We start from the raw sequence: 26,195 nt of genomic DNA on the forward strand, positions 1-26,195 counted from the left end.
TAGAAGGCTAGGGCAGGACACCGACAGTCATCAGGGGATCTATGTTTGGCTTGTGACAAGTGGCTTCACTCCCACGGCTCAGGTACTATTGGGGGATATTGAGCCTGCTTCCTAACCCCACTGACCTCCACTGCATCATTTGGAAAAGGGAGTCTCCCTGTCATTCTCTGATAGCTGTCAGTCAGGAGCTGACCTCACAGACAGGGGCACTTTCCCCTCCTATCCAGGTCACTGGTGACACTGGGGGATGGGAGGTCACTCCTTGGCAACACTTCTGAGACTGAAGTAGTTTTCTGAACTTGTCCTGGGCCCAGAAGGAAGATACTAATTCCACCTCTGCCACTTGGCTGCTGTGTGGCGCTGGGCAAGTCTCAATCACTGGGTGTCTATATGCTCAAGTACAAAAAACACTATTAAGACTTATAGATGGGCACAGTAGCTCACACCTGTAATCCCAGCACTTTGGGATGCTGAGGCAGGAGGATCACTTGAGGGCAGGAGTTTTGAGACCAGCCTAAGCAACATAGTGAGACCCCACCTCTACAAAAAAAAAAAAAAAAAAAAAAAAAATCAGCCAGGTATGGTGGTGTGTGCCTGTAGTCCCAGCTACTTGGGAGGCTGAGGCAGGAGGATTGCCTGGGCCCAGGAGTGTGAGGTTGCAGTGAGCTGTGACTGTGCCACTGCACTCCAACCTGGGCAACAGAGCAAGACCCTGTCTCCAAAAAAAAAAAATTATTTCTCAGGACCTTCAAGACTAAATGCTAATTAGATAAAAGTGCCAACCATGAGGCGAGAGAGGCGAGCTACTTAGATCTTGGGGTATCTTGGTCCATTTGTGTATCCTCTTCAATTCCCTAGCACCCCTTGAACTAAACAGCTGTATTGTATTGTGCCCCGATAAATACTTGTTTGGAAGCCAGACAGTTATGCAGAAATCTGTGCTTCTCCCATGGTTGTGGGAGTTGTGGATACTCACCTACACTGATGCAGACAAAGCTGGGGCAGCACCAGGAAGTCCCTAGTTCTCTGGGCACACATTTATACCAGGCTGACCAAGCCTTGAGTTCCTCTTCTCCCAAGGAGCTCAGCTAAGGGAACACAGCACGGCAAGTGCTATGAAGAGGGTAAGCATGGGATACTAAGGGAGCCCCAGGAGAAGCACTGCCCCCACTTAGAGGCTCAGGACTAGAGGATCCATAGCAGTGCTCTGGGATGGAGAAGACCAAAAGGCAATCCAGACCGATGGAAAAGCCTATTCTGCACAAAGGCTCAGGACAAGAGAAGGGGTGCATGGAACTGTGGGCAGGAGCCTGCTCTGTCACAGAGGAGGGGAGTGGAGACAAGGCTGGGGCTAGATCCTGAGGGCTTCACATGTCAGACCTGTGACTGTTACTGTTGACTCTGTGATGTGAGGGAAGCCTGAAGACAGCAACCTCATTCCTGCCCACCTCCCACAGTGGCTCAGACAATAGCCAAGAGTGTGGGAGAGAACTAAGGAGCTATTAGGGTGCTGCTCTGGGTAAAGCAGGAACATGTGCCTCTTGAACATTCCAGCCTCTTGCTCCATCCACACTGTCCGATCTTGGCCTGCAGCCAGAGGCCTGACACTATTCCTGTCTTTTCAAGGGCTTAGCACTGTGCTGGCCCAGGAGAATCATCAAATTAATAATGAAACAAACGACACCATGCCCCCAACCATCTTCTAGCTAAAAAAAAAAAAAAAAAAAAAAAAAAAAAAAAAAAAAAATTCAGGATGACACAATGGCTCCGACCATTGTTTTTAATTTATGAAATCAAGTTGAACACACAAGAAGCCTATAAACACTGCAATACAGAAAAATTAAGCTGCTGCATAGAATTCTTACTCCAAAACAATGCAAATCTGCATGAGGTCTCTCCCGCTATGGGTGTGAGAGGAAGAGAGGGAGACATTTTTACCTGGGGTTGATGGTGGAGTGAAACACAAGGGTGGGAGAGGTTTTGCAAATAGCCAGAGAACAGAGAGCAATGTGCAGTCACTAACACACTTGACCAGGGCAGTTAATTTGCACTTGTACTTGGCTGTGGCTGTTCCGGCTGCGGCTCCTTTGGCTTCTTTGTCTTCTTCTGCTGCTTGGAGAGACAGCTTAAAGCAGACTCGCGCTTACTTGGGGCAGACACAAGCAGGGGCGGCTTGCCAGACTGAGTGGGATACTTGGTTTTCTGGCTCTCCGTAAACAGCGGCTGGGAGAGCAGGTGGCGCAGCTCCTTCTTCAGAACCTTCATCTGCTTTTGTCTCCGACGCTCTTCTTGCTGGTCAGCTTTTCCTCCTTGAAACACAATACAAAAAAGATCCTATTTACTATGGTTTGTAGAAACATTTTGTTTCCCTTGATGGATAACACAATGAAAAATGTTTTAGAACTACTTTAGGGAGGCAGGGTTCAAAAGTTCTCTGAAGAAGCCAGTGGTGGCTTGGCAGGGGCTGTAAATGGATAACATCTAACCATCTGCGGGGGATACGCAGGACCGCTCTGTCCTTTTACTTCATAAAAATCCTCCAAGGCTGGAATTATGTTTATAGATGAGGCAATGCAGGCTTAGAGAAGTCACCTGGCTCACATCACAGAGCCAGCCATCAGACAGAGCCCAGAACCCAAGTCTCCTGACTGAAGATCACTTTTCTTCCTATGACCCACCCACTTACTGCCCACCTAGGGTTTGGTGACTTCACAACTACAACCACCCACTGCCCCCCGCCCCCCGCCCCCCAGGAGACACTGAATGCTTCCTTGTAGCCCAGCTGTCCTGTGCCTTGCCACCAGTGCTGTGACTGCACATGGAGAGGCTGGAAGAGCCAAAGGGTTCCACCTCAGCCTGTCTTTAGGAAGGGAAGCCGGGCCCAAGCCCCAACCCTGAGCCACCAGGAGGACCAGCTCACTGTCATCAAGCCCACTGGTTTGGCTCCTGGCTTCCATGCTGAGCAGACAGCAGTTAGTCTGTCTCTGAATTTGCTGACTTGGGCACCGAGGTGTCAACATCTCTGCTGAGCCGCATCCCTGGTGGTGTGGAAGGAGCATGCAGTTCTAGATTTGGTTCTACCACTTCTTAAGACTCAGGAGCTTTCTCGAGCAGGGACCGAGCAGACTCATCCCTGAAGCCTCAGCCTCTGGTCACATACAGAGTAGCAGCTCAGGAAATGCCTTGTGACAGAGCTGTTGCCCTGCAAAAAGTGCCTCTGCTGTGAGTATCTAGTTCCCATATGTAAAAGGAGAGTAATTCCTGCTGTGTTCATGTCATGAGAGTGGAGAAGATCAAATGAGATAATGGCATGGAAGTGCTTTGTCAGCTTGGAAGGCAGGTGTAGTAGGAACCATAATGACAAGTAACTTAAAATGTAATACTTTCTATTTGCCAGGCAATACCACAAGCACTTAACATTTTTTAACTCAATCAGTCTTCACAACAATCCCATGAAGTAGGTAGTTGACTACTTCCATTTTATGGCGGAGAAAACTGAGACACAACAGAGGTTAAATAACTTGACTCAGTAACATAGTTGAGGCAATGAGCCGGCATTCTAACACAGGCAGCCTGGCCAGAAAGCCTGCTCCCTTCCTCACTGTACTCCACTGCCTGTCCATGTAAGAGGAGGCAGCTAAGGGCACAAGACAGAGACAGAGGAAACAAAGACTGACAGAGGCCAGTAGGCTCATCTGGGACTAGGGCCTGTTAGCAAAGAGGGGGAAGGACGTCTTGCTGATTCTGACAAGATCCACAGTAGTAGAGATGGTTCCAACAAGGCAAAAGTTAAAGAGAGATTTCAACTTCCTTAATTCCCAATCCCGCCCAAGGGCTTACCCTTATACATGTCTTCTTCCAGCTCAATCTCCAGGGCAGCTGCTGCCTGCTCAATCCAAGAGTTGTGCAGGCAAGCCTGGAAGTTCCGATACTCAGATTTCTCAATCTGTCGAGCTAAACGGATTCGCTCCTGGGGGGAAGTAACAGAAAATATTCACCTGAAACAGAGTTCAGGCCTCTGGGAAGCAAAGCCTCACTTGAGTTGTGTTTGTGTGTTTAAGGCAGGTATCACTCTGCTGCCCAGGCTGGAGAGCAGTGGCACGATCATGGCTCACTGCAGCCTCAACCTCCTTGGATCAAGCGATCTCCCACCTCAGCCTCCCAAGCAGCTGGGAGGCACCACCATGCCTAGCTATTTTCTTTTATTTTTTTTATTTTTATTTTTTGTAAAGACAGGGTCTCACTGTGTTGTCTAGGCTGGTCTTGAACTCCTGGGCTCAAGTGATCTTTCCACCTCAGCCTCCCAAAGTGCTGGGATTACAGGCGTGAGCCACCATGCCCAGCAAGTAGTGTTTTTAAAAAGCTCTTGAGCCAGGCACGGTGGCTCACACCTGTAATCCCAGCACTTTGGGAGGCCAAGGCGGGCAGATCACCTGAGGTCAGGAGTTTGAGACCAGCCTGACCAACATGGAGAAACCCTATCTCTACTAAAAATACAAAAAAAATACAAAATTAGCTTGGCATGGTGGCACATGCCTGTAATCCCAGCTACTCGGGAGGCTGAGGCAGGAGAATCGCTTGAACTTGGGAGGCGAAGGTTGTGGTGAGCCGAGATTGTGCCATTGCACTCCAGCCTGGGCAACATGAGTGAAGCTCTGTCTCAAATAATAATAATAATAATAAATAAACACATAAATAAATAAAAAGCTCTTGAGATCAGTGGTGAGATGCAGTTCAGTTCCTATTGAAACGCATTTGTTTTGTTTCCTGATAAAAACCCAGTGGGCAACCATTACCCGTCTGTGTGTACACATCTAAACACAACCGACAGCTTTTCCAACAATCAACCTCAACAGCCACATCCTTTGAAAACCCTTACTGGTTCGACTGCCAACCTATAGGTAACCCAAGTGAACTCTTTACACAGATGCCACAGCTCGCTTCCACAGCTGAGCTAAGATAAAACATTTCAACTCTCCCTCTAGGGGGTTTTGGGGCTGCACTGCAGAGGCAAAATGAGAAGGATCTTGTGATGTGATCAAAGGAATCACGGGGAGCCTGGGTGGCTCCTATTCCTCCTTACTAATGGGAATTCTCTCTGATTTCCACTTTTCCAGCCTTATCTCCACCCTATTTCCCCAAATAGCTAATATTCCTTTTGAGCCAGAGAAGCCAACATTCCTTGAACTGTGCCATGCTTTTGCTCCCTCAATTCCTGGAATTCCACCTCCTCTGTACCCTTCCACATCTTTGCCAGCAGGAAGCTGGGACAGAACCTCTTCTCCTCCCAATGTAACCATATGCCCAGTAATTCCACACTGCTCCATTGTACCTGAACTTTATTCACAGCTGGCAAACCTCTGAGAAGGAGAACTCACCCCACTTTGGTCACTAATACAGTGTCCCACGGTAAGCAGCACCTACTTGGGGAATACTTGCTGAGTTAAAACCCAAAAGACAGACTTTACTGGAACCTGCTCCAGGGATGTGCCAAACCTGTAGCATCTGCCTCAGCAAGAAATGCTAACCACACTGTCTACAACCCTCTGACAGGATATCCAGGCAGCCATGACCACTGCACTGTCCGGTGAGCAGGGGGGACTTCAGGGCCAGACAAGGAAGAAATGGTTCAGGGAGAAAATGCCTCACACCTTCAGTCACTCCCCTTTTCTCTCTTTTCCCAGGTATGTTGCTCTCAATCCTTTCTACAAGTCTCCTTGTTCAGCTGTTGGCAGAACCATTCCTTAGTTTTCAAGGGTTTTGCTGCCAGAGTCCCACAGCAAGGTGCTCTGCAAGGGAGCAGCCCAATCCCTTCATTAACACTGGGGTTTTAACTTTGCTTTCTACCTTGACCACGTCCATGTATTTTGTCTGCACAGGGAATAGCGGGATGTCCTCATCTTTCTTGAGGGTTTTGTAAATCTTCTTAAAGTTGATCACATCCTCAGGCCCAATGAGCATCAGGCTGAGACCTTCATTGGCAGCTCGAGCAGTTCGACCACTTCGGTGGACATAAATCTCCGAGGTACGTGGGACCTGCCACAGGAAGAACTGGGAGATCAATACATGGCCACTGCCAAACACTGGTCCTCTCCTCAGGGCCACATCTCCAAACCGGACCCTCCTACCTCCCAGCCAGGCAGGTAGAAACTTCTGCAGCATTGTAGAGCAACCTAGCCCTCCTCTCTTAGTCCCACATTCAAAATGTTCCCAGGTTTAGCCCATTCACTGTGTAGGCTCTCCCCTCCCATGCCCCTCAACCTAGTTCAGGTCCTCAAGACCATGTAGCCAGACCACAGCAGTCACTTCTTATCCAGGATTTAAGCAGCCCAGCTCCACAAACCATGTTAATCCCTGGGTTACATGGTCTCTACTCCTATATATATATTATCCATAGATAATGTGGCATGGTTGCTGACACACCCACTGAGCCCCGGCACACACCATTAATCAAGCACAACAGTCTTCTCCACTGGGCCCAGATAACAACTAGGTATCCTTTTCAATATAGTACTTTAAGCAGCCACTATGAACTGTTCATAAGAGCTCTAGAAATGAGATTTGCCATTCTTTACTTATAGGATAAAGGCCCAACTCTTCAACCTGATACTCAGGGCCTTTAGTGACTTGCCTCCAACTTACCCCTCCAGCCTCAGCAACTATTCCTTTCCCAACACATCCCCTCTTTTCACTCTGAGCCAAGTGCCCCTGAACACTGCCCATTTCTTTGCTCCTTCCTTTAATGCCTCTACATGTCCAAATCCTCTCCACCCTTAAATGCCAGGCATCTTTTAAAAAGTACTTTCCAACCTCCCGAACTAGAAGTTACCTCTCTTCCACTGTATTTGGTAATTTTCTAATACCTTCTGCCTTAAATTATGGCTGTGGTCATCTCACCTCCTCTGCTGGATCCAATACTTCTTAGGGGCTGGGACTGTATTTGATTCATCTTGACTCCACAAAGGTTGACCCAACTCCTTCCCCAAAAAAGGGAAGACTACAGAGATTTGCTAAACCAAAATTAGCACCTGTGATACAGTGAAATATGTTTTTGCTCTTCATCCTGTTTCCTGGCAAAGGAATCTCAAAAGTAATGTCTTTTTGTAAGCTAATGACAAACTATTGACTGATGGCTGATAGCCCCCTAGGTAGTTTCAGGATGGGGGCTGGTCACCAGAAAGGCCGGGATTAGAAGGTTGGGACTTTCAGTGCTACTACCCAAAGGCCAATGGTTTAATTAATCATCTTACCCAATGAAGTCTCCATAAATATCCCAAAAGGACAGAGTTTGGAGAACTTTTGAATAAGCTGAATATGTGGACATTCCTGGAGGGTGGTGTACCCAGGAGGGGCATGGCAACTCCATGCTCCTTCCCCTATACCTCAGCCTATACATCTCCCCATCTATATTCTTTCTTTTTTTTTTTTTTTTTTTTGAGACAGAGTCTCACTCTGTCGCCCAGGCTGGAGTGCAGTGGCCGGATCTCAGCTCACTGCAAGCTCCGCCTCCCGGGTTCACGCCATTCTCCTGCCTCAGCCTCCCGAGTAGCTGGGACTACAGGCGCCCGCTACCTCGCCCGGCTAGTTTTTTGTATTTTTTTTTTAGTAGAGACGGGGTTTCACCGTGTTAGCCAGGATGGTCTTGATCTTGTGACCTCGTGATCCGCCTGTCTCGGCCTCCCAAAGTGCTGGGATTACAGGCTTGAGCCACCGCGCCCGGCCTCTAATATCCTCTATAATAAACTGGTAATGTGTTTTAGTTCTGAGAGCTGCTGTAGCAAATTAATTGAACCCAAAGAGGGGGGTCAAGGGAACCCCAACTTGAAGCTGGTTGGTCAGAAGTTCCAGAGGCCCCAACTGATAGACTGGTCACGGGGAGGAGGGACATCTTGTGGGATCTGAGGCCATCTCCAGGAAGACAGCATCAGAAAATGAAACTAAATAAGAGGACACCCAGCTGGAGGCTGCAGCTTGATATATGGTGAAAAATGCCCACACGTTTGGTTACAGAAGTCTTCTGTGTTGATTGTTGTTGTGAAGTGAGAGAATGGGAAAAAGCACTTTGAGTTTGTTGTTTCACTGAAACAGCAGCCTAAAAGATTTTTAAAAGCACAAAGAGGAATTAAAGAGAAAAAATAATAATGCCATAACAGCTACCATTTATTGAGTACTTACACTGTGCTACTGGCTTCATGAGCATCAGCTCAATTTAATTCTCAGGATAACCCTATGGGATAGCTAGCATTGTTACTTCCAGTTTACAAACGATGACACTGAAACCAGAGGTACTAAATAACTTGCCTAACGCTAACCAACTATGAAGCAGCAGACTGGGGATTCAAAGCCTGGCAGGCTGGTTCCGGTGCCCATACTCCTAACCACAGCTTTATGCTGATATTCACTAGATGCACAAACTAATATTACTGCTACTATCAATGGCAGTTAACATGAGTAAGTGCTTACAATGTGCCAGGTGGCTTCTTAAGCTCTTTATACTCAGTAACTTATTTTGCCTCAATAAGAACCCTAAGAAGCAGGTACTCACTGCCATTTAACACATGAGAAAACTGAGATACAGAGAGATTACATGACTTGTTCAAGGTTACACAGCTGGGATTTGAGCCCAGAGAGATCTAAACTACCACACTCTTCTATTCATACTTCTCTACATCAGGGTAACCAATTACAAGCTTAACTTATGCCCATTTCACAGAAAAAACTAAGACTCTAACCTGACAATATCAAGTAGCTTGGAGAGAAGGGTTGCTTGACATCAGACAAAGCAAAGTTTTCTGGAGACCAAATCTCAGCAGTGTTCCAAAAGTGGGAGTAGTGGGCTGGTATTCTCTGATGCAAGAGCCTTGGAACCAACAATTCCTCCTCCCTCCCCCAACCTTTGCCTTAAAATTTCCCGATTCAATGCAGGCAGATGCCTATACATTTTCAGATGCCCCTACCTGGTAATGGATGACATGCTGGACTTTAGGAATATCCAGACCCCGAGCTGCCACATCTGTTGCCAAGAGAACACAGCTGGGGTAGAGAGAGAAAGCTTATTAATAATAACTAACAGCTATCTTTAATCAAATTCTTACCAACTGCTGAGCATCCTAAACATTACAGTCCTTACCAATACTCTGTAAGATATCACTTCTATACCCTTTTGCAAAAAAACTGAGGCTCTTAGAGATTAACTTCCCAAGGTATGTACATGGCTATTCAGTTGTGGAGTCTGGATCCAAATTTGGGACTCACTGACCCCAACTAACATGCCATACTCTGCAATGATTAAAAAAAACTCCCTCCAGTGAGTTAAATGAGGCCATACATATTCTGGGTCAGTGACCTCCTATCCTATCACCCTCTCACTTCCTCCCAATGGCACAGACTTCCTTGTTCTTCCCCAAACAAACCAAGCATGCTCTCACCTCCAAGCCTTTGCACTTGCTACTCCTTAGGCCTTAAAGGGTCTTGCCTCAAATATCCATATGACTCACTTTATTACTTTCTTCAGCTCTCTGCTCAATTTTCACTTCATCAGAGAAGCCTCCCTGACCACACATACCCAATCTCTTTTCTCCAACCCTTGCTCGACTTACTTCTTAGGATCACTTGGTACACTGTAGACTTACTTTGCAATTTATTATCTCCCTCTACTAGAATGTAAGCTCCATGAGAGCAAGGACTTTGCATTACTCACTGCTGTATAACCACCACATAGAAACAACATCTGGTTCATTGTAATCACTTGATAAATGTGTTGGATGATGTTTCTCAATGTGTGGTTCATGGAAAGTCAAAAGTACTTGAGGTGCTTCAAAACATAAGATTCTGGCCCTTCAGGATCCTCACTCCCTGCATTTCTGAGCTGAGGCCGGGAAACGCAATGCAAATCCTAGTTTGTAAAACATTAAACTACTGCTCTGGGTCAAGATCAGCAAACTTTTTCTGTAAAGACCCAGAGAGCATTTCCAGCTTTGTGAAAAACATAGTCTCCATGGCAACTATTCAACTCTGTCGCAAAAGTAGATACTGACAATACATAAATGGGTTTTGCTGTGTTCCAGTAAAACATCTACTAAAAAACAGGCGGCAGCCAGGTGTGATGGCATTCATTGGCAGTCCTAGCTACTTAGGATGCTAAGGTGGGATTGTTTGAGCCCGTGAGTTCAAGTCTAACCTGGGCAACACAGCAAGACCCCATCTCAAAAAGGAAAAAAAAAAGGCAGCAAGGAAGATTTGGCACGAGGGCTATAGTTTGCCAAGCCTTGTTCTAAGCTAATCTCAGTAAACCACTGATACTACTTACCAATTTTTTAAAACAAATAAATCAAACACTTGTTCTAAAAACTAACTACTCTGTGACCTGACAAAACACTAGCAAAGGACACTTTATAGTCTGCCTCAACTTCCCAGGCCCTCATCTTGACAATCTGGACCCCATTCCCTGAGCATCAGCCTGGTCCAAAGGCAGATGGACAAAGACAACAGGAATAAGACACAGCATGGGCTCTGAGGTCCAACAGGCTTGTCTAAGGCCTAGTTCTACCACTTCCAGGCAGAGAAACCTTGGGCAGACTGATCGGCTTTTCTAGACCTCATTTCTTCATCTATAAATGAGAATAGTGATAATGGTAATAAGTAGTAATAGAAGAAGAAATTATTAAAGCTAACATTTAGCAATATACATATACTATATGCTAGAGACTGTTCTAAATACTTTACACGCATGAATTTACAATCACTTAATCCTCATAACAACCCTATAATGGGTTCTATTATTATCCCAAAAATGAGAAAATTAAATTACAGAGAAGTTAAATAACTTGACCACCTAAGGAGTGACACAACTAGGATTTGATTTCAGGCATTCTGGTTCCAGGATCTGTGCTCTTAACCATGAATCTATTCTGCTTCCTCTTAAGGATGTTAGGAGAGTAACTGAATGTGATTCTGAATCTAAAGTGCCAGCATAGGACCTAATCTATTGTCTATATATTCAATATTATGTATTGTCACCCATATTCATTAGTATTGAAGCTTCTGTATGGCATTTAACAGCAACCAAATCCACTAAAAGAGTAACCTTGCCAAATGCTGTGCAAAAAAAAAAAAAAAAAAAAAGGCTACCTACTACTGAGATAAGGCCCCTATGACAGAAGTTGGCTTTTCTACCATTTCCCCACCATCCTGACCCCTTTTACCCCAGTAACTAACTAGAGGTTAAGCCTCTGGGGACAGTCCTAACTTACTCTTCCAGACGGGCAAACTGCTCCAGGTTTCTGAGCCTCTGCTTCTGGTGCATACAGGCATGTAGGGTCAAGGGCATGATATCAAGGACTTTAAGGAGCCCAGAGAGGCGTTTGATGCAGGAGATGCTGTTGGCAAACACTAAGCTGCGGCCTGGATACTGCATCAGGAAGTAGTACAAGTAGAAGTCTTTCTCATCAGTCTCACAATGGATCTTGGTCTCTGTTAGCGTCTCCACCGTGGCCTCATTCCTTGTGAGGTCAATGACCTTGGGCTTGCCCCTCATGCCAATTTTCTGCATAAGAAGGTCAAGTTTGGCTGTTTTGTCCATTTTCTTGGTGTGCTTCTTATGAAGGATTCGAGCAGGTGCCTGATGCACCAGGGTGAGCGTGGCAGAAAAAACAAGCGTTTGTCTCTTTGGGTTGTATTGGGAGTCATTGAGCATCTCTAGCAGCTGTGAGAGCTCAGCAAAATGACCTTTCTCAACCATCCGGTCAGCCTCATCCACCACCAGGCACCTGCAGATCCAGAGAGACCCATATCATCAGTCAGTAGCAGGTTAAGAGGAATCATCTACAGCACATCCTAACACACACACACACACACACACACACACACACCCACACCCACACCCACACCCACCCACACACACACACACACACCCACACACACACACCCACCCACCCACACACACACACACACACCCACACACACACACACACACACACACACACACACACACACACACACACACACACCCCCCCCCCCCCCACTACCACCACCACATCGGGGCCTCAACTACTCTCCCTCATGCACTCTTGGCTTTCTAAAGGCCAGGGTCTGGATGATACCACACCATGGCATTCTGCAATGGGAAGAAGGCATTGCCCACACCATGTCACCTGAAGCTCATTTCAGAAAAGGCAGTGAGGGGGAAAAGAGAAGTACCAACTATTACCTGAGCTGCCGAAGGTTCCTCAAATGATAATGCTTTTCTTTAATTAATTCCCACAGCCGGCCTGGAGTGGCAACCACAATCTCAGGACGACGGCTCAGCATCCTCTGCTGTTTCTGCGTGGACATTCCACCAACCAAAATAGCAGTTTTAATTCCTATGGGACAGAAAACATAAGGGACACTCATTCAATCTGGGTGATCATTTTCTTACATGGCTGACACAGGCACCCCAGATTACCAGAGACAGTCATCAGCACAGTGTAATGCTCTAGAGCATTGCTAAAAGAGCAGGCCTGGCCAGACTGTTGGTGCCACTCCTACAGGGCTTACTAAGTCTTCTGTGATCTGGGCCCTACTTCTTCAACCTCATTTCTTTCCTGCTCCCTCCCCTCCAACCACACCAAAGAGGATGAATTTGAAACCAGGTATGCTTACCTCCAAAGCTCTGGGAAAACTGAGCACTGGTGCACCATAATGCTGGGGGGAATATGAGCTGCAGCTGTGCTATACCTCTCTTATTTCCCTCAATTAGAATTATTCTGAAAGGTCCTCTAATGCCCTGTTGTTTTCTTCTCTGATGGAGAAGTTCTCATAGTATCATGCAGGTAAAGGGCTTAGCAATAGTAACAATTTGGTAATTTAATTAACTGCTTCTATTATAAAATTAAAATTCCCAGAGTGAAGACCTTCCCCGAGTGAATTCCCTAAGAGAATTAAATCCTAACTGCTTATAGCAGGGATCAGCCAACTTTTTCTGAAAGGGTCACTAGTAAACATTACTGGCCTCATAGGCCAGATGGTCTCCGTCACAACTATTAACTCTATTCAACTTCACCTTTGTAGTACAAAACTAACCATAGACAATATAAAACCAAATAGGTGTGGGTGTATTCCAGTAAAACTTTATTTACAAAACCAGTTTGCTAATCCCTGCCCTGAGCATCTACTGTATCCAATAAATTTCCTATGCATCTACAATGGCACCAACTATGTATTATCCTTGAGGGAACTGAAAAAATGTCACTCAATCAATTTTCTCTAGGGCTTAATTGTCTGGCTCACAGATGAGAATGGCTTACCCTAGAGGGCAGGAGCCACAGTTCATTCATCTTTACCAATGAGCATTTGGGATTTGCCTAGAAAGGATTTATTAAATGGAACTAAACCTCACCTGTAAACCTGGCCACAGCATCAATGTGCTGTTTGACCTGGACAGCCAGCTCTCGAGTGGGAGTCAGAACCAGTCCAAGCAGAGGACGCTTTGGATATGCCTTACAGGTGGCGCTTTTGTCATCCAACTCTTGTTTTAGATTTCCAATCTGCTCTTTATCAAGATTTTCCTCCTCATTCTCATTCTGTTTGGGAACAGGCTTCTCCCTGATCAGGGAAGAAGGCCCTTCACCAGCATCATCGTCACCAAAGAGCAATGCCTGGTCTGAGCCAGTGCCTCCAGTCTTGGCTCTGGCCTCAGCTGCAGTATCACTGGGCAGTGCTTCACTCTCAATTATAGTATCATCAGGCAATGCTCCAGACTCAGCTTCAGCCTTGCCTGGTGATCCAGTCTCAGCTCCGGCCTCAGTTCTGGTCTCTCCAGGTGATGCGTCAGTGTTACTTGGAGGAGGGGCAGCATTCCTCTTCTGCCACTGCAATACTGCATGAATCACTGGGATGGCAAAGGCAAGAGTTTTCCCACTTCCTTAAAAGTAAAAAACAAAACAAAATAAAAACAGTGTGAATCAACAGATGAACATACTTTAGTCTGGAATTCATTCTTTTGCACAGAATAAGGTAGCCAAGTGCCACCCTGACTGACCCAAAGCTCCTCCACTCTACACAGATTTCCCCAGATGGAACCAGAAGGCACAAGTAAATTAGAAACTGAGGAAAAAAAGTATGACAGGCTAGCACTGAGGTCTTAGGTCACCAGTAATGAATTACAAATGTCCAAGAAATGAAAAAATAAAGAGATAAAGGGCAAGTTTTGGGTGTATGTGTTGTTTTTGTGAGGAGTGGGAAGCAGTAATCTACACAACACTTTCCCAAGACTTTCCTTCGGTGAGAAAGGAGGGAATAAAAGAAAAATTTCTCAAGTTTTCAGAAAACGTAAATATAAAACTTTTGTCTATGTCTGAACATTTTCAAACTGGTCTTTGAATGTACACAGAGTCCAAATCATCTGGGTGGTTAAAACAAAACAACTCAGGCTGAGAATTTAAAGAAGTTCCAAAGTGATAATGCCCTAGGCAGAAGCCAATAAATGCTTTCTCAAGGGAGAAACCATTATTATAGATCTCCAAAAATTTTCACAATTTGCAAAGGAAACAAGCAGCTCTCAGTAAAAAATTACCACACACACAAAAATAAAATACTATAAGGAAAAAAGAGAGCAAAAACACATAAAACTCTCGATAAGAAGAACAGCAGGCTTTTTATCAGAAACAACTAAAAGCCAGAAGACAGTGTAGCAATATTTTTTATTTGAATGCCTAAAGACCAAAAAAAAAAAAAAAAACCTGACAATCTGTAACTCTACACCCAGCAAAACTCTCTCTCAAAACAAAATGTGAAATAAAGACTTTAGGCATATAAAACCTGAAATAATTCACCAGCAGCAAATGTGAGCTATCAGAAATATTAGTCTTTCATGCAATTGAAAAGATAATATAAAATGAAAATCTGGATGTACCCAAAGAAATAATGAGCAACCAAAACAGTAACTACGTAGGTAAATATTTAAAAACTTCTTTTTATGGCCAGGCATGGTGGCTCATGCCTGCAATCCCAACACTTTGGAAGGTCTAGGTGGGAGGATCAAGACCAGCCTGGGCAACATAGTGAGACTCCCATCTTTAAAAAAATATTGCCAGACATGGTGGCACACTCCTGTAGTCTTCAAAACTTGGGAGGCTGAGGCAGGAGGATTGTTTGAGCACGGGAGGTTGAGGTTGCAGTGAGCCATGATCATGCCACTGCACTCTAGCATGGGTGACAGAGGGAGACACTGTCTCTAAAAACAAACAAAAACCCAAAACCCCTTATTTTTCTTATTTAAACATCTTTAAAAACAATTGTTTAAAGCAAAGATAATAAAAATGTATTCTGGAATCTCTAAAACATGAAGTATACAACAAAAAGCACAAAGGAGGAGAGAAACAAATATATTCTTGTAAGATTCTTATGTTGTATGTGAAGTAGTAAATTACTTGAAGGTAAACTATAATAAAATTAAAGATATATATTATGAACCCCAAAACAATCACTAAAAAGACATAAGAATTATAGCTAATAAGACAACAAAAAAGATAAAATGGTATCTATGCATATACATATATATATATTATAGTCTCTGTCCCTAGTTCTTGACACAGTGCTTCTAAGAGCCTTGTAACTTTCTGAGTGATAGGAGCATCTTTTGTTGAAATATTTGGTCTTAGTCCTCAGTTGCTGATATAAAACCTTGTGAGACTTTCAGCTGCCTCTCCCCAATAACCTTCAGGGAGGGAAGAAGGGACTGGAAACTGAGCTCAGTCACTAACAACCAATGATTTAATCAATCATCAATCATGCCTATGCAATGGAAACTTCAAAAAATCTCTAAACAATGGAGTTCGGAGAGATTCCTGGGTGGTCTCCTCAGAGACGATGGAAACTCCATGCCCTCTCTCCTGACTTCCAACCCCGCCCCATACCCTTCCCTAGTCATCTCATCCATCTGGCTGTTTCTCAGTTACATCTTTTATAATAAATTGTTAAATGCAAGTAAAGTGTTTCCCTGAGTTCTGTCAGGCATAGCAAAGTGTTGAACCTGAGGAAGGTGTTGTAGGAATACCCAATTTGTAGCCAAGCTGATCAGAAGTACCAGTATTTGTGATGAGCATCATTAATGGGGGCAACCTTGTGAGCTGAGCCCTTAACCTGTAAGGAATGACACTAACTCTAGGTAGATAGTGTCTGAATTGAACAGAATTCACATACACACACACACACACACAATTCAGTGCCAAAGAAGGAAACAAAGAAGAGCTGGGACTAATAGAAAAGTAACAGATTTAAACCCAACCACTGATGTGGCTCCCAGGAGGCCGGACTAGATTGCAGCTCCTGAAAGAGCAGTAAGCGGAGGCTTGCACTGTGAGTTTTAGCTCCAGATTGACTGCAAGAACAAACCAGTAATCCCAAGAAGACTCACAGACCCTCTGAAGGAAGTGGACTGCTCCTGCAGGACCCAGGAGACCCCCAAATACTGTGAGTGCCCCAAATGCGGAGAGGAGGGAGACCCTCCTCTCCCAAACGCACACCCCTACTGGAGAAGCTGAAGGTCCGTTTGCGGGAGAAGTTTCTGACTTTACCTGAACCTGAGTCAAGTTAGAGAGCTGAGCGAAATACAGGGGTAGAGGAAGCAGCAGAAAGGCCCTGGGAGCTCACTGGGTCCCCAAGCAGCCCATTCCTGCCTGGCACCACAGGGATCCATTTAGCGGGTGGCCAGAGGAGCAGGGGGTAAAACTCCACAGAAAGAAGGCATTCTGTAGCCAAACTCTGTAACAATTTGATGTAACAATCTGAAGAGGACCAGAAGCCTCCTGGCCAGAACTTGGGGGAAGGGCAGGAATCCAGACTTCACAGGCAGGGGAAGAACTAAAGCCCTTTTCTTTCACAGCTGGAAAGTGGATAGCCTTGGGCAAGTTTTCAAGCCCTCCCCCTGGAAACAGACAGGGGCTGTTGGGGAAGATATGGTGGGAGTGAGACCTGCCCTTCAGTTTGTGAGGGAGCTGGGAGCTGGGTGAGGCCTGTGACTGCCAGCTTTCCCCCACTTCCCTGACAACCTGCATGACTCACCAGAGGTAGCCATAATCCTCCTAGGTACACAACTCCAGTGACCTGGGAATCTTACCCCCATCCCCAAAACAGCCACAGCAAGACCCACCCAAGGAAAGTCTAAGCAGGTGTAGACCTGCCCCCACCTGACGGTCCTTCCCTATCCACCTTGGTGGCGGAAGACAAAGGGCATATAATCTTGGGAGTTCTAGGGCCCCACCCACCGCTGGTCCCTCTCCACACTATAGCTGATGCTTTCTGGAAAGTGCCACCTCCTGGCAGGAGGCCAACCAACACAAAAATAGAGCATTAAACTACCAAAGCTAAGGACCCTCACAGAGTACAATGCATCCTCCGCCATCTCCACTGGAGCAGGCGCTGGTATCCGTGGCTGAGATCCCCATAGCCGGTTAACATCACAGGACTCTGTGCAGACAACCCCCAGTACTAGCCCATAGCCAGGTAGGCTTGCTGGGTGGCTTGACCCAGAAGACAGACAACAATCACTGCAGTTTGGCTCACAGGAAGCCACATCCATAGGAAAAGGGGGAGAGTACTACATCAAGGGAACACCCCATGGGACAAAAGAACCTGAATAACAGCCTTCAGCCCTAGACCTTCCCTCTGAAAGAGCCTACCAAATGAGAAGGAACCAGAAAACCAACCCTGGTAATATGACAAAATGGGGCTCTTCAACACCACCCCCCACCAAAAAAAAAAAAAAAAAAAAATCACACTAGTTCACCAGCAATGGATCCAAACCAAGAAGAAATCCCTGACTTACCTGAAAAAGAATTCAGGATGTTAGTTATTAAGCTAATCAGGGAGGGACCAGAGAAAGGTAAAGCCTCAATGCAAGGAAATCCAAAAAATGATACAAGAAGTGGAGGGAGAAATATTCGAGGAAATACATAAAGGCAAAACAATAAAAAGGAAATTCTGGACATATTTTTAGAAATGCGAAATGCTGTGGAAAGTCTCAGCAATAGAACTGAACAAGTAGAAGAAATTCAGAGCTCAAAGACAAGGTCTTCAAATTAACCCAATCCAAGAAAGACAAAGAAAAAAGAATAAGAAAAAATGAACAAAGGCTCTAAGAAGTCTGGGATTACGTTAAATGACCAAACCTAAGAATAATTGGTATACCTGAGGAAGAAGAGAATGCCAAAAGCTTGGAAAACATATTTGGGAGAATAATTGAGGAAAACTTCTCCAGCCTTGCTAGAGACCTAGATATACAAATACAAGAAGCACAAAGAACACCTGGGAAATTCACTGCAAAAAGATCTTCGCCTAGGCACATTGTCATCAGGTTATACAAAGTTAAGATGAAGGAAAGAATTTTAAGAGCTGTGACACAGAAACACCAGATAACCTATAAAGGAAAACCTATTAGATTAACAGCAGACATCTCAGGAGAAACCCTACAAGCTAGAAGGGACTGGGGCCCTATCTTCAACCTCCTCAAACAAAACAATCTTCAACCAAGAATTTTGTATCCAGCAAAACTAAGCATCATATATGAAGGAAAGATACACAAAATAAACAACTGCTTTCAGATAAACAAATGCTGAGAGAATTTGCCATTTACCAAGCCACCACTATAATAAGAACTGCTAAAAGAGCTCTAAATCTTGAAACAAACCCTGGAAATATATCAAATCAGAACAACCTCTTTAAAGTATAAAATAAAAATCACACAGGACGCAGAAATACAAGTTAAAAAGTAAAAAGAAAAAACAAAACTAAAGTACACAGGCAACAAAGAGCATGATGAATGCAAGGGTACCTCACATTTCAATACTAACATTGAATGGAAATGGCCTATATGCTCCACTTAAAAGAGAAAGAACTGCAGAATGGATAAGAACTCATCAACCAACTATCTGCTGCCTTCAGAAGACTCATCTAACACATAAGGACTCACATAAACTTAAAGTAAAAGGGTGGAAAAAGGCATTTCATGCAAATGGACACCAAAAGCAAGCAGGTGTAGCTACTCTTATATTAGACGAAACAAACCGTAAAGCAACAGTGCTTAAAACAGACAAAGAGGGACATTATATAATGGCATAAGGCCTTGTCCAACAGGAAAATATCACAATCCTAAACATATATGCACCTAACACTGGAGCTCATAAATTTACAAAACAATTACTAACAAACCTAAGAAATGAGACAGACAGCAACACAATAATAGTGGGGGACTTCAATACTCCACTGACAGCACTAGATAGGTCATCAAGACAGAAAGTCAACAAAGAAACAATGGATTTAAACTACACCTTGGAACAAATGGACTTAACAGATATATACAGAACATTTCATCCAACAACCGCAGAATACACTTCTATTCAACAGTGCATGGAATTTTCTCCAAGACAGACCATATGACAGGCCATAAAACGAGCCTCAATAAATTTAAGAAAGGTGAAATGACATCAAGCACTCTCTCAGACCACAGTGGAATAAAACTGGAAATCAACTCTAAAAGGAACCTTCAAAACCATGCAAATACATGAAAATTAAATAACCTGCTCCTAAATGAGCATTGGGTCAAAAACGAAATCAAGATGGAAATTTAAAAATTCTTCAAACTGAATGACAATAACGATGCAACATATCAAAACGTCTAGGATACAGCAAAGGTGACACTAAGAGGAAAGTTCATAGACCTAAACGGCTACATCAGTAAGTCTGAAAGAGCACAAACAGGCAATCTAAGGTCACACTTCAAGGAGCTAGAGAAACAAGAACAAACCAAACCCAAACCCAATAGAAGAAAGGAAATAACCAAGATCAGAGCAGAACTAAATGAAATTGAAACAAACAAACAAACAAACAAACAAAAGATAAATGAAACAAAAAGTTGGTTCTTTGAAAAGATAAATAAAATTGATAGAACATTAGCAAGATTAACTAAGAAAGAAGAGAGAAAATCAAAATAACCTCACTAAAAAACGAAACAGGAGATATTACAACTGACACTACTGAAATTACAAAAGATCATTCGAGGCTACTATGAACACCTTCACATAAACTAGAAAACCTAGAAAAGATGGATAAATTCCTGGGAAAAAAACAACCCTCCTAGCTTAAGTCAGGAAGAATCAGATACCCTGAACATACCAATAACAACCAGCAAAACTGAAATGGTAATTAAAAAATTACCAACAAAGTCCAGCACCAGAAGGTTTTGCAGTAGAATTCTACCAGACATTCAAAGAAGAACTGTTCCCAATCCTTTTGACACTATTCTACAAGACAGAGAAAGAAGGAACCCTCCCTAATTCATTCTATGAAGCCAGCATCACCCTAGTACCAAAACCAGGAAAGGACACAACCAAAAAAGAAAACTACAGACCGATATCCCTGATGAACATAGATCCTAAAATCCTTAACAAAATACTAGCTAACCAAATTCAACAACATATCAAAAAGTTAATCACCATGATCAAGTGGGTTTCATGCCAGGGATGCGGGGATGGTTTAACATATGCAAGTCAATAAATGTGTTATACCATGTAAGCAGAGTTAAAAACCAAAATCACATGATCCCAATGGATGCAGAAAAAGCATCAGACAAAATCCAGCATCCCTTTACAATTAAAACTCTCAGCAAAATCGGCATACAAGGGACACACCTTAATGTAATAAAAGCCTTCTACGACAAACCCACAGCCAACATAATACTGAATGGGAAAAAGTTGAAAGCATTCCCTCTGAGAACTGGAACAAGACAAGGATGCCCACTCTCACCACTCCTCTTCAACACTGTCCTAGAAGTCGTAGCCAGAGCAATCAGACAAGAGAAAAAAATAAAGGGCATCCAAATCAGTAAAGAGGAAGTCAAACTGGCACTGTTTGCTGACGATATGATCGTTTACCTCGAAAATCCTAAGGACTCCTCCAGAAAGCTCCTAGAACTCATAATTCAGCAAAGTTTCCGGATACAAGATTAATGTACACAAATCAGTAGCTCTTCTATACATCAACAGCAACCAAATGGAGAATCAAATCAAGAACTCGATCCCTTTTAAAATAGTTGCCAAAAAAAAAAAAAAAAAGCTTAGGAATGTAACAAAGGAATCAAAAGACCTCCACAAGGAAAACTACAAAACACTATTGAAGGAAATCATAGATGACAGAAATGAATGGAAACACATCCCATGCTCATGGATGGGTAAAATCAATATTGTGAAAATGACTCTATTGCCAAAAGCAATCTACAAATTCAATGCAATACCATCAAAATACCACCATCATTCTTCACAGAATTAGAAAAAACAATTCTAAAACTCACATGGAACTAAAAAAGAGCTTGCATAGCCAAAACAAGACTAAGCAAAAAGAACAAATCTGGAAGCATCACACTACCTGATTTCAAACTATACTATAAGGCCACAGTCACCAAAACAGAGTGATACTGGTATAAAAATAGGCACAAAGACCAATAGAACAGAATAGAGAACCCAAAAGTAAACCCAAATACTTATAGCCAACTGATCTTCGACAAAGCAAACAAAAACATAAAGTGGGGAAAAGACACCTTTTTCAACAAATGGTGCTGGGATAACTAGTTAGCCACCTATAGGAGAATGAAACTGGATCCTCATCTCTCACCTTATACAAAAATCCACTCAAGATGGATTAAGGACTTAAACCTAAGACCTGAAACTATATAAATTCCAGAAAATAACACTGGACAAACCCTTCTGGACATTGGCTTAGGCAAGGATTTCCTGACCAAGAACCCAAATGCAAATGCAATAAAAACAAAGATAAATATCTGGGACATAATTAAACTAAAGAGCTTTTGTACAGCAAAAGGAACAGTCAGCAAACTAAACAGACAACCCACAGAGTGCAAGAAAATCTTCACAATCTATACATCTGACAAAGGACTAATATCCATAATCTACAGCAAACTCAAACAAATCAGTAAGAAAAAAACAATCCCATCAAAAAGTGGGCTAAGGACATAAATAGACAATTCTCAAAAGAAGATATACAAATGGCCAGCAAACACATGAAAAAATGCTCAACATCACTAATGATCAGGGAAATGCAAAGCAAAACCACAATGCGATACCACCTTACTCTTGCAAGAATGGCCATAATCAAAAAATCAAAAAACAGTAGATGTTGGCAGCCAGGCACGGTGGCTCACGCCTATAATCCCAGCACTTCGGGAGGTTGAGGTGGGCAGATCACCTGAGGTCAGGAGTTCGAGACCAGCCTGGCCAATAGATGAAACCCCATCTCTACTAAAAATACAAAAATTAGTCGGGCATGGTGACAGGCACCTGTAATCCCAGCTACTAAGGAGGCTGAAGCGGGGGAATCGCTTGAACCCGGGAGGTGGAGGTGGCAGTGAGCCAAGATCGTGCCACTGCACTCCAGCCTGGGCAACACAGTGAGCCTTTGACTCGAATGAATGAATGAATGAATGAATGCCGGGCGCAGTGGCTCATGCCTGTAATCCCAGCACTTTGGGAGGCTGAGACGGGCAGATAACATGAGGTCGGGAGTTTGAGACCAGCCTGACCAACATGGAGAAACCACGTCTCTACTAAAAATACAAAATTAGCCGGGCATGGTGGCGCACGCCTGTAATCTCAGCTACTTGGGAGGCTGAGGCAGAAGAACTGCTTGAACCCAGGAGGCAGAGGTTGCAGTGAGCCGAGATTGCATCACTGCACTCCAGCCTGGGCAACAAGAGCGAAACTCTGACTCAAAAACAAAAACAAAAACAAAAACAAAAAAACAGATGTTGGCATGGATGTGGTGAACAAGGAACACTTTTCACCACTTGGTGGGAAAGTAAACTAGTATAGCCATTATGGAAAGCCGTGTGGAGATTCCTTAAAGAATTAAAAGGAGAGCTACCATTTGATCCAGCAATCCCACTACTGGGTATCTACCCAGAGGAAAAGGAGTCATTATACGAAAAAGATACTTGCACACATATGTTTATAACAGCACAATTCACAATTGCAAAATCGTGGAACCAACCCAAATGCCCATCAATCAACGAGTAGATAAAGAAACTGTGGTATATTTAGGACAGAATACTACGCAGCCATAAAAAGGAATGGATTAACAGCATTTGCAGTGACCTGGATGAGACTGGAGACTATTATTCTAAGCAAGATAACTCAGGAATGGAAAAACCAAACATCCTAGTTATCACTGATATGCAGGACTAAGTTATGAGGACACAAAAGCATAAGAATGATACAACAGACTCCAGGTACTTGGGGGGAAGAATGAAAGGGGAGTGAGGGATGAAAGACTACAAATATGGTGCAGTGTATATTGCTCGGGTGGTAACTGCACCAAAATCTCACAAATCACCACTAAACTGGCACGGTGGCTCATGTCTGTAATCCTAACACTTTGGGAGGCCGAGGCAGGCAGATCACTTGAGTTCAGGAGTTCAAGACCAGCCTGGCCAACATGGTGTATTTTTAGTCTCTACTAAAAATACAAAAATTAGCCTGGCATGGTGGCACATGCCTGTAGTTCAGCTACTTGGGAGACTGAGGAAGGAAGACGGCTTGATCCCGGAAGATGGAGGTTGCGGTGATCCGAGATCGCACTGCTGCACTCCAGCCAGGGTGACAGAGCAAGACTCCGTCTCAAAAAAACAAACAAACAAACAAAAAAACTTGCTCATGTAACCAAATACCACCTGTACCCCCAATAACTTATGGAAAAATAAATTTTAAAAATAAACATCTAAACACAGAAAAGGAAAATTTTAAAAAACAGAAATGTGAAAAAAATAAATCAGGTATGCTATCAGTCAAAAAATAAATACATAAACCCAGCCATTACAAATAATCATTAAACATAAATAATTTCAATAACTTGATAATTTTTTTTTTTTTTTGAGATCCTGTCACCAAGGATGGAGTACAGTGGCACGATCTCGGTTCGCTGCAACCTCCACTCCCTGGGTTCAAGCAATTCTTGTGGCTCAGCCCCCCAAGTATCTGGGACTACAGGCACGTGCCACCACGCCCGCCTATTTTTTTGTATTTTAAGTAGAGACAGTTTCGCCATGTTGGCCAGGCTGGTCTCGAACTCCTGGCCTCAAGTGATCCATCTGCCTTGGCCTCCCAAAATGCTGGTATTACAGATGTGAGTGACCATGCCTGGCTTCAATAATTCAACTGAAAGACAGAAACTGTCTGATTAAACAGCAAGACGCATTTATATGCTGCCTATAAGAAATTCACATTAAATATAAAGATATAAATAAGGGAAAGTAATACTATGGAAAAACACACACCATGCTAACATTAATCAATAAAGCTGGACTGGCTGCATCAATATCAAAGTACATTTTAGAACAAAAAATATTACCAAAGAGAAAGAGGGCCATTTCATAATGATAAGAAGCCAATTCATTTAGAGGATATAACAACAATCTAATGTTTTAATCCATAAAACATTTATTCACATAAACTGATCATCAGAATACATGAAACAAAAACTAGAAGAACTGCAAGTAGAAAATTGTCACTCAAGAAAAAAATAAAGAGGCCAGGCGTAGTGGCTCATACCTGTAATCCCAGCACTTTGGGAGGCCGAGGCAGGCGGATCACGAGGTCAAGTAATCCAGACCATCCTGGCTAACACAGTGACACTCCGACACTCCGTCTCTACTAAAAATACAAAAAATTAGCCAGGCATGGTGGCGGGCGCCTGTAGTCCCAGCTACTTGGGAGGCTGGGGCAAGAGAATGGCGTGAAACTGGGAGGCAGAGCCTGCAATGAGCCATGACTGCGCCACTGCACTCCAGCCTGGGCAACAGAGCAAGACTCCATCTCAAACAAAAAAAAAAAAGAAAAAGAAAAAAAAATAACTAACACAAATATCTCTAATCTATTAAACAAAGTAAATTTGTAGTCAAAAATCTTCCTACAAAGACAAGTGCTGGCCCAGATGTATCCTACCAAACATTTAAGTTGGGGATAAAATGTCAATCCTATACAAATTATTTCAGAAAACTGAACAGAATACTTCAGAAATCATTCTGAAGCTATATTACTGATTCCAACACCAAAAACATTACAAGAAAACTACAAATATCCCATGAACCTAAATTCAAAAATTCTCAACAAAATTTTAGCAAATCAAATCCAACAATATATAAATACATTGGTATATTGTGACCAAGTTCAGTTTATCCCAGGAATGTCAGTCTAATTTCGTATTTGAAAATGTCATTCATCATACTGACAGACTAAAAATGAAAAGCCACATATTTCAATATATGCAGTAAAAAACCATTTGAAAAATATCCAACATCCATCCCTGATAAAACCTTTCAGCAAATGAGAAATCAAAGAGACCTTCCTCAACGTGATAAAAACCATCTACAAAAAACCTGCAGCTAAGATCAGACTTATTGGTGAAAGACTAAATGTCTTCCCCAAAAGATCAAAAACAAAGCAATAATGCTCACTTTACCACTACAATTCAAAATTCTGCTAAAGGTGTTAGCCACTGCAATACAACAAGAAAAATAAAAGGCATCTAAGACAGGATAATGATCATCTTTGCAGAAAATACTGTGGAATCCTCAGAAAACTACTTGGTGGTACTAAGTTGCAGGACACAAGATCAATATACAAAAATCCATCATATTTTTACTTATTAGCAACAAACAACTGGAAATAAAAAATTTTAAATTACCATTTACAATAGAATCAAAAATACAAAATGCTTAAGGATAAATCTAACATAAGATGTGAAAAATCTATATACTGAAAATTATAAAACATTGCTAAGAAAAGTTAAAGACCTAAAGAAATGGAGAGATACCATATTCATAGACTGGAACATTCAATATTGTTAAGATGTCATCTATCCTCAATTTGCTCTGTAATCAACAGAATCCCAATCCAAGTATCAGCTTCCTTTTTTTGTAGAAATTGATTAAACGGATTCTAAAATCCATATGGGAGGGCAAACTGTTGTAGGGAGGGCCTACAACAGTCGAAATAACTTTTAAAAAGAACAAAGAAGACTTATACTACCTTTAAGACTTATTATAAAGCTAGTATAACCAAGAGAGTAAGAAACTGACATAAAGACTAGACAAGCAGATCAACGGAAAACAAAGACTCCAGAGGAAGACCCATACCTATATGGTCACAGAC

General features: G+C 43.1%; 1 protein-coding gene across 2 annotated transcripts in view; it reads right to left on the reverse strand.

Annotated features, from left to right (window-relative positions):
• Positions 1 to 1,766: 1,766 nt before the first annotated feature.
• The window catches only part of DDX24 (DEAD-box helicase 24), a 29,859-nt gene continuing 5,430 nt past the window's right edge, over positions 1,767 to 26,195 (reverse strand). The window contains exons 3-9 of one of the 2 annotated variants that reach the window (XM_005562093.4): positions 13,379 to 13,903; positions 12,209 to 12,362; positions 11,253 to 11,768; positions 8,958 to 9,033; positions 5,848 to 6,036; positions 3,841 to 3,970; positions 1,767 to 2,309 (exon numbers count right to left, since the gene is read on the reverse strand). In XM_005562093.4, the coding sequence (XP_005562150.3) occupies positions 2,041 to 2,309; positions 3,841 to 3,970; positions 5,848 to 6,036; positions 8,958 to 9,033; positions 11,253 to 11,768; positions 12,209 to 12,362; positions 13,379 to 13,903 (1,859 nt within the window). In that variant the 3' untranslated portion in view covers positions 1,767 to 2,040. Of the gene's footprint in view, positions 2,310 to 3,840; positions 3,971 to 5,847; positions 6,037 to 6,499; positions 8,093 to 8,957; positions 9,034 to 11,252; positions 11,769 to 12,208; positions 12,363 to 13,378; positions 13,904 to 26,195 lie in introns of those variants that run through there. The other variant, XM_045396915.2, reaches the window with a different exon arrangement.

Source organism: Macaca fascicularis, chromosome 7, assembly GCF_037993035.2.
Source record: "Macaca fascicularis isolate 582-1 chromosome 7, T2T-MFA8v1.1".
Classification (NCBI taxonomy): Eukaryota; Metazoa; Chordata; class Mammalia; order Primates; family Cercopithecidae; genus Macaca; species Macaca fascicularis.